The 13,030-nt window shown below is 33.5% G+C and overlaps 1 protein-coding gene across 1 annotated transcript; it reads left to right on the top strand.

The window, feature by feature from the left end:
- The first annotated feature begins 4,415 nt into the window (after positions 1 to 4,415).
- On the top strand, positions 4,416 to 12,165 carry LOC104243744 (glucan endo-1,3-beta-glucosidase 6-like). Its single transcript, XM_009798990.2, has 2 exons — positions 4,416 to 5,156; positions 10,770 to 12,165. The coding sequence occupies exons 1-2, from the start codon at positions 4,816 to 4,818 to the stop codon at positions 11,872 to 11,874; spliced, it is 1,446 nt and encodes a 481-aa protein (XP_009797292.1). The 5' UTR covers positions 4,416 to 4,815; the 3' UTR covers positions 11,875 to 12,165.
- Positions 12,166 to 13,030: the final 865 nt, after the last annotated feature.

Below are 13,030 nucleotides of genomic sequence, written 5' to 3'. Positions count from 1 at the left end.
AAATATTTTGAAGAAAAAAAGATGGATATAACTTAATAGCATGGTGAAAACTGGTCATCCCAATAAAATTTGAATTAGTTGATATTTTCTTCCAGAAAGCAAAAATTTGGGTTCACATTTTTCTAATGATTCCAAACTACTAATACTGCCATTTACTTTTCTACTGGGGGGAAGTTATTGCACAACTTAAAGAGGAAAGGAATCTAAAATATTCTCAATAGAACAAATCATTTTTACTGCATGTGAATCTAGTGAAAGTTGGTTTAATTTTTTATTACATTATTTGGTTAACTGTTACCCGTGAAAAAAAAGGGTATAGTTTCCGTTTTGTGTTTGAATCTTAATGGAAATATCACAAGATAACTACTACTCATTTTACTTGGTGGAATGCTCATTTGATAAAAATTCAATCGATTTTACTCTTGTAGTCAAAAGTAAAGTAATCTAACGAAGAAATGCAAAAGGGATATCTGAACTCGTGATCAGAATTATAGATATAGTAATTAAAGTTGGTTTCTGCATCATTGTAAAGCGAGATAACCATTGATTTTCTAATGATGTGATCCATGTGGATTTCAACAAAGATAGCCTTTGTCTTACTGAATATAATCCATAACATAATTTCTAAAAGTAGAACATTTTTACTGGACGTTTATAAAACAAACGCTAAATAAATAGAGGATAGTAGATTATCAGAAGCGGAACTAACCAAATATATAATAATAGTGAATTAAAAATAAAGGAGTCAAAATGACTACTCCATTTCTTTGAGTACAATAATAATTATGCCTTAATCCTAAACAAGTTGAGGTCGGTGGTATAAATCTTTATTTCTTTCATTAACTCAACACGTATGATCATCATCATTATCGAAATAAAATAAAAGTGCTAGTAAAAAAAAAACTTAATAATAACAACAACAACAATATAAAAATAATAATAATAACAATAACATTAACAATAATAATAACAACAACGACAATGACAATGACAACGACAACAACAATAACAATAACAATAACAATAACAATAGTAGTAGTAGTAGTAGTAGTAATAATAATAATAATAATAATAATAATAATAATAATAATAATAATAATAATAATAATAATAATAATAATAATAGTAGTAAAAGTTTTCTACCAAGTCTACAATCTATTCCCAACTAGTAGGTATCACCTACATGATACTTGTAGGTATTACTATAAGCAATTTTTATTCTATCGTGCCCTATCTTTAGCTAAGTCTGCATTTCAAGAATTTATAGGTTTTCTAAGAATCTCCTTCCATGTGATTTTAAGTTTATTTCTCCCCTTTTTAACACCTTTCTCTCCCATAGTTTTGAACATACGGACTGTTGCATTTGTAATTTGACACATGACATGACCAAATCATCTCAAGTGACCTTCTCTCATTTTATCCTCGATACGTGCTACTTGGACCTTGTAAGAATGTGGTCACATTTTTAATCTTAGCTAATCTTGTGTGATCGCACATTTAGTAGCCCATCATTCACTACCATCTAGCATAATCGTCCTTATAGTTCTACGAAACTTACATTCCTTATAGAAGAGATTCATGAAACATTTTGTTTTGCTCATAGGATAACTAATAACTCTTTATCTCTTTTAACTTTTGTCGTTTTAACTAATAATATCTTTATGTCTTTGCAATTATAATTATATGCATAAATTTATCTCAAAAAAATGAAATTGATATTTTATGAATTTTATTCTTTCCAGCATGACAATAATTGCGATTTCATTAGCAAGATCAAAACTTATTGTTAGAGTGCACATAATAACTCCCTGCAATTCTCAATTTACTTTTAATTATTTCTGCGAAATTTAAGAATTTTAATTTGTATTTGAATTCTTGAAGATTATTTATTCTCCTCCACCCCCCCCCCCCCCCCCACGCACGAAAAATATTTAGATTTCTAAAATTGGTGCTCTGTCCAATTGCTGTTAAATTTTAGGAGAGTAAAATTTTTTTAAATAGAGAAAAGACATGAAGATGATGAACGATTAGATGTATTTCGGATCTTTCAATCATTTTAGATATTTGTAATTTCTAGTTAATTTATTTTAAAGAAATTTTTGGGGTTAAGATTATTGTCTTGTAATGTGATACTCCATCATAATAATAAAATATATTTAAATGAATAAAATGAGAAGTTAGAAGTCCATTAGGTTTGAGGGGCAAATATGAGCCAGTTTACTCATGATAAAAGTATATTCAGGATCAAAGCAAGCAGGAAGTAAATTTATTCTATTTTTCGTAGTTAAAGACAAATCTGAATAAATCTAATAATGATAAGGGCATGTGAAATCAAATTCAAAATATGGTAATTAACTCTTTTTTCCTATAGTAGTGGAACACTGTTGGCGTTTTTTCCTTTTTTAATGGGTAACAATAAAACGCGAACTAATATCAGGCAAATTTTATGAAAAATAAAGAGGAAATTGAGAACGAAAAGAAAAAAAAATTGGGAGAAGAAAACCTGTTTTGGAGTCGTGAAGGGAATCTTTCCCGAAAAAAAAAATAGAAGAAAAAAGCATCAAACCTAAAATATCATTTAACTTCAATCCGTAACATGAGAATTTTAATTTCGAGCAGTTTTTAAATTGAAAAAGTATTTAATTTTTAACTTGAAGAGTAGGGTTAAATTAGAAGAAATAGTGTTTAAATTACATATTTGTATTGAACAAAAACAAAGTACTCCCTCTGTTTCAATTTAGACAACACTTATTAGTTCGTTCAAAAAAGAATGACACACTTCTACAATTGAAAATAATTCAAATTTAAACTCTTTATTTTACCTATTTATCCTTAATGAGAAACTTTTATAAACACACAAATATCATGGCCCATAGATTTTTTATACCTTAAACTTTTAAGATCACAAATTTAAAATCTTTTTTTTTTTTAAAAATATTTCGTGGCGAGTCAACTACATGATCTAAATTGAAACGGCGTCAGTAATAAAAAGTATCCGACAGCCAGAAAAAAACAAAATAGAAAAAAGAAAGAAGAACAAAAGTAACGCCGTTAGTTCAGCGTCAGACACGTCATATGTAGGGCTTCGCAGGCTGTTTTTGCAGAAAATGCCAATCACTTTTCAGACAAAAACTGCCTTAACTTGAAAATGTCTTTTTCTTCTTTCCTTTTGCGGGTTCTCTTGATATAACAAGGGGATCCAAAATATGTTAGTACATACTTCGAGTATATCATTGTATATCTCAATGCTTTTATCATGTGTTGCTATATTTATTCTTATCTTTGTTCTTATTTCTCCATTTGCTTTTCTCAATCACTTTAGATTTTTTAAACTACTGGTCACTTAGAAACTAAAAAAGGCATTAATTACTCGTTAAGAAAGAAAGAAAGAAAGATAATTTGATCACATAGTTTTTATGATAATGCTATGAAATAATTTTCTTGACGAGAATGCTAAAAATCATACTCTCTCTGTTTTAATTTAGATGACACATTTTCCTTATTAGTCCGTTTTAAAAAATGACATATTTCTATAATTGAAAATTTTAAACTTTTTATTTTACCAATTTTACCCGTAATGAGAAGCTTTTATATTCACACAAATATCATGATCGCACAAAGCTTTTATTCTTAAGCTTTTAAGACCACAAATTTCTAAAATCTTTATTTTTTTTAAATTCTATGCCGAGTCAAATTACCTCATCTAAATAGAAACACTGAAAATATTAAAAGAACAGGGGAAGTTATATAAACACATGACATGTGCTTGTTAAAAGAAGTGTACTCTTCTGTTTATCAAGATTTGAAGTAAAATATTGCAGATATCAGCATATTTTGATGCGTGTGTAGATTATGTATATACTCACATTTATTCTTGACAACTTTTTAGTATATCTAGATTGCATTTAGAAACTTGAATCTAAACATTAGAGTTCAAGTCCAAACAGCAAACACAACACGATATTTGTCCTTATTCTTGACAAACTTTTTAGTACATCGATGAGAGATTGTTTCAAATTTGATATAAGTATGTATATTCCTACACATATAAAAAATCATACCTAAAGAAATATTATTAAAAATAAAATAAAATATTAAAATGAAAAGCATACAAAATATATAAAGATAACATTAGTTTTGAAATAAAATAAAGCAAATGAGCCACATAAATTATATCTGTATATAGCTCGAAACTGTCCAACACTATTGTCCGTTCTGATTTTTGACATAGACAACTCTTTTAAAAATATCAATGAGACCGTCACGACCTTTGTCTCTGCTTTTATTATTCACCCTAGAATAACCCACAAGTACAATTGCACGTTCTCTCTCTCTCTCTCTCGCTTTGGATTTTTAGAGCTGTGTTTTTCATGTTTCATAACTGGATTAAATATCTAGTAATCCTAATTCACTTCATAATGTTTGTGACTCACTTGGGCCATTCCTATTCTTATAGATAAGTCTCGTATATTTGCCTTTTGCAGAAAATATAAAAAAATATCTCCTTTTTGGCTTTGGAAAAAACATTTTTTCTCCCCTTTACCCTTTTCTTGGGTGATTCCCTCTTCCACTTCTCACTAAAATTTCAAAACTTTTCTCTTTTCCAATCTGTTTCTTGGAGGTGGAAATTTAGTGATACTCTATACAGTTTTTTTTTTTTTTGAGCTGTAAACAAGAATCTTTCATTGCTGTCCAAGTTCAGATTTTGAAGACAAGAATCAACTGTTTTTGGTAGCTTACAGCTCAGTTTGGAATATAGAACAAAACTCTATTAACCTTAATTAGTTTAGTGAATAGAAAGGAAAGAAGTCTAAAATGGGGTTATTTCCATGGTCAAAATCATTTGGGGTGGTGTTATTTCTTGTATTGGTTTCTCCAGTGAGTGGTATAGGAGCTAATTGGGGAACTCAATCAACACACCGTTTGCCTCCTGAAATAGTAGTGAGAATGCTAAGAGAAAATGGGATCCGGAAAGTTAAGCTATTTGATGCAGATTATGACACACTTAAAGCTTTAGGGAAAGCTGGTCCTGAACTTGAAGTTATGGTTGGTATTCCTAATGATTTGCTTTCCACTTTGGCTAGCTTGAAAGCTGCTGAGAAATGGGTTTCTAAAAATGTTTCTGTCCACATCTCTAATAACAATGTCAACATCAGGTGAAAGATTTCTTCTTTTTTAGTTTTATCTAAATGCTCTCTTCCCTTTTGCCTTTTGAGATGTGTTTTTGCTTCAACACTGTGGTATGAAAAGTACTGATTTTCAACATCATATCATTAATGAAGTTATCTTCATTATCTATACACACTGGTTTCCTCTCTTTACACCGAAAAGAATATATGAAACAAGATTTTTATAGTATATCATCTCACTGGTATGCGATAATTTCATATTCCTCTTACTTAATCAAATGTGCCTAAAAACACACTTCTTTGAATTGTCTTTGTTCTTCTAGCGGTCTTTCTTTTCTTCCAAATAGTGGTTTGTCTCTATCGAAGGGCCAGGGAGCCTTGGCATAACTGGGAAAGTTGCTGAGGTCACGGGTTCGAGCCGTGAAAACAGTCTCTTGCAGACATTCAGGGTAAGGCTGTGTACAATAGACTAGGGGCGGATCTATTAAGGCCCGAGGGGTGGTACGCCACCCGCAAGCTTCGGTAGAAATTATATGTATATATGTATTTATATCCCCGAAATCCGTTAAATAAAAGGGTTGCCACCCGGAGCAACAAACCAGTGGTAGAAGATCACCATGTCATCCTAAAGGCGAGGGATCGAACTGGCCTTGTGACAATTTTGTGATGTTTTGGCTTTCTTGCTTCAGATAGACAACAATTTGACTACAATTACGAAAGTAACCTAAACTACACTTCACTGTTTCCTTTCTTTGTTTAATTTTAATTTGAGTTAATAAGGATTCCTTCATATTTATTAGTCGGAGTATCACGGTAGTTCATGATCGTTATTATCAATTTATATTATATTCTCTTAGAATTAATATAAATATTAGGAAAATTACCATAAAAGGTACTATAATTATGTTACATAGTTTAAATAAGAAAATTATTTATATAAGCTTATTGGAACTTAAAGTTTAGGACTTTCTACTCAAATAAAAAAAAGATTTAATAACTATACTTTTAGTTAATCTTAAAGTTCTAAATATTAAAAAAAATTGATGATAATTTTATCAATATAAAATTTATTTTAAAGGATAAAAAATTCCACCAACATTTTATATATATATATATATAATTCTTCTTCCGAGAATCTTCTCTCCATTAGAACGAAACCCCTTATTGCGTCAAGCTGTCATAATTAGTACATTTTTTTTTTGTTTAATTAATTTGTCCGTATAAATTGAAAGACAAATAATTTGAGCAGAAGCACATAACTAATCAAACAGACTAAATATTTACTCTATTTGGACCATATAAATATACTATATTTAGACTGTATAAATAAGAACATGTATATGTTCAAAGTAATATGGCACCCACAACATCTAAATCCTAGATCCGCCTCTGCAATAGACCCTTGTGGTCCTCCGGTCCTTCACCGGATCTCGCGCATGGCGGAAATTTAGTGCAACGGGCTGCCCTTTAGTGATTTGTCTCTATTGCCGTCCTAAGCATCACCTTGTAATGTTGAACAAAGAAAGTACAAGACTCCAAAGTTGTGTGGTGAATTTTCTTCAACAATAATAAAAAAGAAGTGTTGTGAATTTTGTCTATGGAATTTTCACTTTTCCTTTTTTCAGTTCGTTACACCCGTAACATTGTTGACTACTTGAACGGTATGAGGTTCTTGTGATATGACATCACCTATTTATTACATAGCAAGTGCCCAGTTAAGAATGCTTCTCCTTCACAGGGATCCAAATTAGTTGATTCTTTCTAGTATCAGCTGTTGAATTGGCATTATATAAGTTTCTTAGCAGTTTGAAATTTTTGTGTGTACCCTAACCTTAAGCATAAGCACATTCTGAAACTTCAGGAACCGAAACAAGCTTATGCAAGAATATAAGAAGGATTGCATGCAAAGTAAAGCCATCATTAGGTTCTAGAAATAGTGAATTATCTTGGTTTTAATAGGTTAGATATCGTGGGATCGCTGGGATTGAGAATATTGCATTCTGTCCTAGTCGTGTAGTTAATAATTGATGGGCAAAATGGACTAAGACTTGAAGGTAAGTGGACACGACCGAAATTTTCTTGAGGAAAGCTGTTGGTACACTAGAGTTCTTATGTATGTTGATATATGAACATTATTATGGACATGACCAGCAATTAGCAACCATCTTTCAAAGTTTTTGGGTGAGTATTAGCGTGCGTAACATTCTAAGATGGTAGATCTATAAATTCGAAAGGAATAAGTGACTATGAAATCAGGCTAGTCGACGCTGTGAGCGATGAATCCATTTCAAAGTATCTTATAGTTGTAGCAGAAGTCTTATCAAAATAAATAGGAGGCAGAATATATAGACGACCCCTGATTCATCTAGACTGTCAGATCCAACCTATTTACACCTTATGTGGTTGAGAATGTGCCTGCTGAACACGCTTTGATGACATGGCTAATTGGGTATCTTCCCCCAAAACTTAGTGTGTTTTACCCGAAAACAAAATGGAGTTTTTGCCGGAAGAGTTGATTTCCGGCCATTTTTTTCATCTCCTCTTCTTCTCTAGATTCATTAGGCCACCCCTTGCTCCTCTTCCTTTTTCAAAATAAAAGACTCCGTGCCAGAAAAATTGGCAACTCATCCTTGTTGGAAAAAAGCAATGTTGCTTGAAAAATGAAGCTTTGCCGGAATTTCTTTCCTGGTCAACTCCTCCCCTCTCTCTGTTTACTTTTCGGATTTTGACTTTTCTTTTTTCTTTGTTGATGTGTCATTTTTCCATTGGTTTTTATTTGCCATATCAATGATGATTAACATTCATGCTCTTTAGTTTGCTTAGACTTGTTAGATATGTGTTCAATATGCACATTTTCAATGACATAAGGTGTTTAATAAGTTGGGCCCCTTGATTAAGTGTCCAAAATGAAAATTTTAAGCAAGCTTAGGGACCCGTCTATCGTGGGTCTATCATTACAAAAAGCAAACATCCCCTTTTCAAAACATTAAAAGAGCTATTTACCTAGGACACACACCTTTTCTTTGAATGGAAAGAGTCGAAGGGTGAACTAGAAGGAGCCGTAGAAAAATGAGTAGAGCATTCCTTCCGCTGGCCTTTATAGGAATAGGGGAGCGTGGTGAGATAGATACATGTCCAATCCTGCAGCAGCTAGTTGCTCAGCCTTAGTCTTGGGGTTGATCTCAGGCACAAAGTGCACACATGATTCAGTATATCACAACTTTATCATGAAACTATAGTATAACACTCTCATATGTTATTCTCTCATACATAATAAAAGACATATAGTATACCTGACATACTTCAGTCATTGTCATTCATATGCAGACATGCATCTATCATGTTGCAAAACATATTTGGTATCGAAAATGAACTATACAGCTTCATAATAAATCAACTATCAGTATATTTAAAGCCCTCTATGTTGAATAAAAAAGTACATCTTCAATCAATATTTTTAATATTTTTGCTGCCCCATCTTTAAAAAACCAACAGTGGTATCAGAGCTTCATTGGTCTTACGGGATCTGTGAGTTCTTCCAAAGAACCATTTTCAAATCATTTTTAGCCAATATCAATTTTTAAAACCCATTTTCAAACATGACATGCAATAGTCTCTCTTTGAATGCCCCACTAACTTTCACTAGCGATAACTATCGGATTTGCTCAGTAAAAACAAAATCATATCTTAAAACCTATGATTTATTGAATGTTGTAATGGAAGAAAAATCCTTACGAGCAATCCCTGAAAATCCTATCATTGTCCAGAATCAAATACTTTCAAAAGAGATTTTAGATAGGACAAGGTCACTAAGGGTGTTTTTTATGCACAAAACTATAAGACGAAAAAAAAGAAGAAAAGAAGAAAAAGAACTACACTACAAATGTGTGCAATTTCAGTGATGCTCAAAACAATCCTCAAGGACAAATAACAGAAGCAAGAATTGAGGAGCAACTTTTTAAATTGCAGCAATTGAAGCAAAGGAGGAGTGTTGAAATTTTATTGCTTTCTGTTACTACAGTAAATTTTTTAGTATAATAAGTTATTTAGTTTTAGGATAAATCTACTTTTTTGAATTTAAATTTCTGTTAGCATTTTTAGGTTTGTTGAGATATTTTGGGTTTTTTAAATTCTTCTTATGCAGATTTTTCTGCAGATTATGTTCTCAAGTTGGCTATTTAAATCCCTCTATGTTTAATAAAAAAGTAGAGACATTTTCAATCAATATTTTTAATATTTTTACTGCCCCATCTTTTAAAAAACCAACAGTTTGGTTGTAATGTGGAATGAAATGTCAATCAAGCGTTGCTTTTGGGGTTCAAACATGATGGGCAATGTCAATGCCTGATCCGCTTGCTGTAGACGTGACCTTTCTCACAATGAGAATACATGAAATTTTTGTACCCAGCAGGGTTGACCTCAACTCACAATGAGAAAACTTAAGGTTTTCTATTCCCAGCAGGAGTTGACCCTCTTACTCAGTTTTCTACCACACTGCATCGAGTGTTGTCGCTAAGGTTCTAATCATTTTCAATTTATGCTATCTTATAAACACTCTGTTGTTCAGTCCATGATCAAATGGCATAAGGAGGGGTCTGCACATCACTTCATGATGTGCTATTCGCTTAAGTTGCTCGGACTCGGGTGCGGGTATCCGATATGGGGACGGATCCGAGTATCGGATTCGGCAAAATCTAAATTTTAAGATTTGGGGGTGCGGATCCGGATATGGATACTGGTGCGGGGATTCGGCTAATAAAAAATAGAGCTATAAAAATATTGTAAATTTTGAGAGATATTCTGTGAAAAACTTACATGAATATTATACAAATTCAATCTTTCATTCTCCAAGATGGACATTATCCTTTCATTCTCCTAAATTTGTTTTGTTTTTGATTTTGAGAAATCAAAATCTCAATTTTTCTCCCAAATTTGTCGATGGACTCCGGTCAAAGTGTCCGAAGTCAGTTGACCGAATCCGGGACGTATCCCGCTCCCGTCTCGTATCGGGACGGGGGCGGTACCAAAACTGAAGAGTCCGCGCAACTTAGCTGTTTGCAATGTGCACGAGTAACAATGGTCCATAACTCTAGTTTTTACCAGTTATCCACCACTGTGAAGCGAATCAGCATTCCCTATCAGATTTTCTAGTTGGTAGTTGAAAGAATAATCCAGCTTGATTTTGCTGCTCTAACATGACCTAGTGATCTGTCAGATCTATAACGTGATTCGTTTTTTGTCATTTCTGCAATGTCATTCTTTTGTATTTGTTTGATGGGGCAGTATTACCCATCAGCGAAAACATCAGATGTGCAGCTATAACTATCTTTGTCAATTTGAGTGTTCCCTGCATTCATTTTTGCGCGTTATGCATCGTTTCATGTCCAAAGTAGTCTTACCTTGTTTGAATCATCTGAGCTGAGTTTGTTACTACGATCGCGTTGAACTTATTTTAGCCAATTTGATTATTTTTCTGTCTTCATGTTCTTTCTCTGCCTTTTTGCTCTATATTCTTCTGTATGTTTGTCTGTTATCAGGAGCCTGATAAGAATAAGCTTCATTAACCGAGTAAATGTTAAATGTCGTTCATTTAGTAAACTAGGCTTGAATGTTTACACATAGCTTTTGACTTTGTTGTAGGTATGTTGCAGTTGGAAATGAACCTTACTTGACAACCTACAATGGAACTTACCTTCGAACAACTCTTCCTGCTATGCAAAATGTCCAAACTGCACTCGTAAAAGCTGGCCTCGGTAATAAAGTAAAGGTTACTTGCCCCCTCAATGCTGATGTTTATGAGAGCTCCAGTGGCTTGCCATCAGGTGGTGATTTTCGAGCTGCTATCCATGGCTTTGTGAGCCAACTTGTCAAGTTCTTAAGCGACAATGGTTGTCCCTTTACTATCAATATCTATCCATTCATAAGCCTTTATAATGACCCCAACTTTCCAGTTGAATATGCCTTCTTTGATGGAAATGCAACACCTCTAAATGATGGTGGGACAACCTACACCAACATGTTTGATGCAAATCACGATACTCTTGTGTGGGCTTTACAGAAGAATGGGTTTGGGAACGTCCCTATAATAATCGGAGAAATTGGTTGGCCCACTGATGGTGACCGCAATGCTAACGCACAACTTGCACAGCGATTCAACCAAGGATTCATGCAGCATATATCAGAAGGAAAAGGCACCCCTATGAGGCCTGGGCCTGTTGATGCCTATCTTTTTAGTTTAATTGATGAGGATGCTAAGAGCATTCAACCTGGAAATTTTGAACGTCACTGGGGAATATTTACATATGATGGCCTACCCAAATACTCGCTAAATCTTGGCACTACAAATTCAGGGGCTTTAGTTCAAGCTAAAAATGTGAAATATTTGGAGAGGAAGTGGTGTGTGTTCAAACCCAATGCTAAGGTGGATGATCCCCAGATTGCGCCTAGCATGAGCTATGCTTGTGGACTTGCTGACTGCACGAGTCTCGGGTATGGAACATCTTGTGGAGGTTTGGATGCACGTGGAAATATTTCATATGCGTTCAACAGCTACTACCAGATAAACAATCAGCTTGACGATGCTTGCAAGTTCCAAGGGCTTGGAACTGTCACAAAGTCAGATCCATCAACTGGTACTTGCCGGTATGGGCTCATGATAGAGCCATACTACGGAGGTGCAGAACGACAACTTGGCTATACAAGGATGGCGTTGGCTCTACTTCTCTTTATGTGGACACTTTTGTGATTTCTCTTTTCTGGCTACCTGGTTTACTTCTTAGAAATGATTGTTGATCCTGTTATGTAGCACATCACCAAATTAAATTTTTTCTCCTTCCCTCGACAGCCAACATTGATGTTCATTTGAAACTTGCATTATGAAATTAATGTCTGCCTGTTATTTGGATTGTGATGAGTTACATGCAGAGATTAACACATGATGATTTGACGAGTACTGTATTGGGGTAATTGGCATGCTGCTGAGTTCTGATATGTATGAATTTATATCAAGTGTTTTGGAACTTGGTTTTCCTGGCTATTTTCGTGTTCACCAGTCTGGCAACTTTGTACGTTCAAGCATCTTCTTGTTGTGTATTTGGTATGATCTGGAAAACAATTTCAGGAAAATTAGTAATTTTCTGTAAAATATGTTTCTTTTTTTAAAAATAATTGGTTTCTGGTGCTTGATTGTCGATTAAAAAATATCTTTTTGGCAAAACAGATGGTGTTTGATAAGACATTTAGCATTAAAGATTGATAATAATATCTAATTGTTGGTTAGAGTTGTGATATGATCATGAAGTTAAGAGTTGAGAGTTGTAAAGAAAAATGATCTCTCGGGCATAACTGGTAAACAATTGAATAGCACATGCAATTTGTCAATCCGGTAAAATTTGTGAACAATTTAACAATATAGGTATAAGAATATAGTATCAAGTCAGCCGAGGTCCGACAAGACTTGTGATAAATTGGATATCGAGGCGGGTTGCGAACAATTTACCAAGATATAAAAATAAAAATTGTGTTAAAGTTATGCTCTACTGGAATAATTTGTGAACGCCGCAATTTTTACCAATCCATTAAACATGTAAATAATTTAACAAGATAGGTAGAATGAAGATTTGACTAAAGTTATGCCCCGCCAGCATATTTTGTGAAAGCATTATTTTTCATTCTTCCCAATTTGTAGAGCCAAGACTATTTTTGCACAATTTATTTTAGGGGTATTTGTATTTATACTCACTTTTTGGGTCACGTTTTAACTTGTGCTCGCTTTGCAAAAAAAATTTGCAAGCGTACCCACTTTTTGGCGTAACTTCAGCATATGGGGCTGAAGTAGCAAAGACAATCACGCAAAACTGCAGCATTCTAGTAGACGGGACTGAAGTGTTGAACCAAATGTG

This window comes from Nicotiana sylvestris, chromosome 5, assembly GCF_000393655.2.
Source record: "Nicotiana sylvestris chromosome 5, ASM39365v2, whole genome shotgun sequence".
Taxonomy (NCBI): Eukaryota; Viridiplantae; Streptophyta; class Magnoliopsida; order Solanales; family Solanaceae; genus Nicotiana; species Nicotiana sylvestris.
This window is presented reverse-complemented; position numbering and strand designations above follow the sequence as displayed.

Bases quoted from the DNA above. Each gene is read 5' to 3' on its own strand.
- LOC104243744 (XM_009798990.2), top strand. From the start codon at position 4,816: ATGGGGTTATTTCCATGGTCAAAATCATTTGGGGTGGTGTTATTTCTT. The intron at 5,157-10,769 runs GTGAAAGATTTC...ACTTTGTTGTAG, and splicing joins AATAACAATGTCAACATCAG to GTATGTTGCAGTTGGAAATG.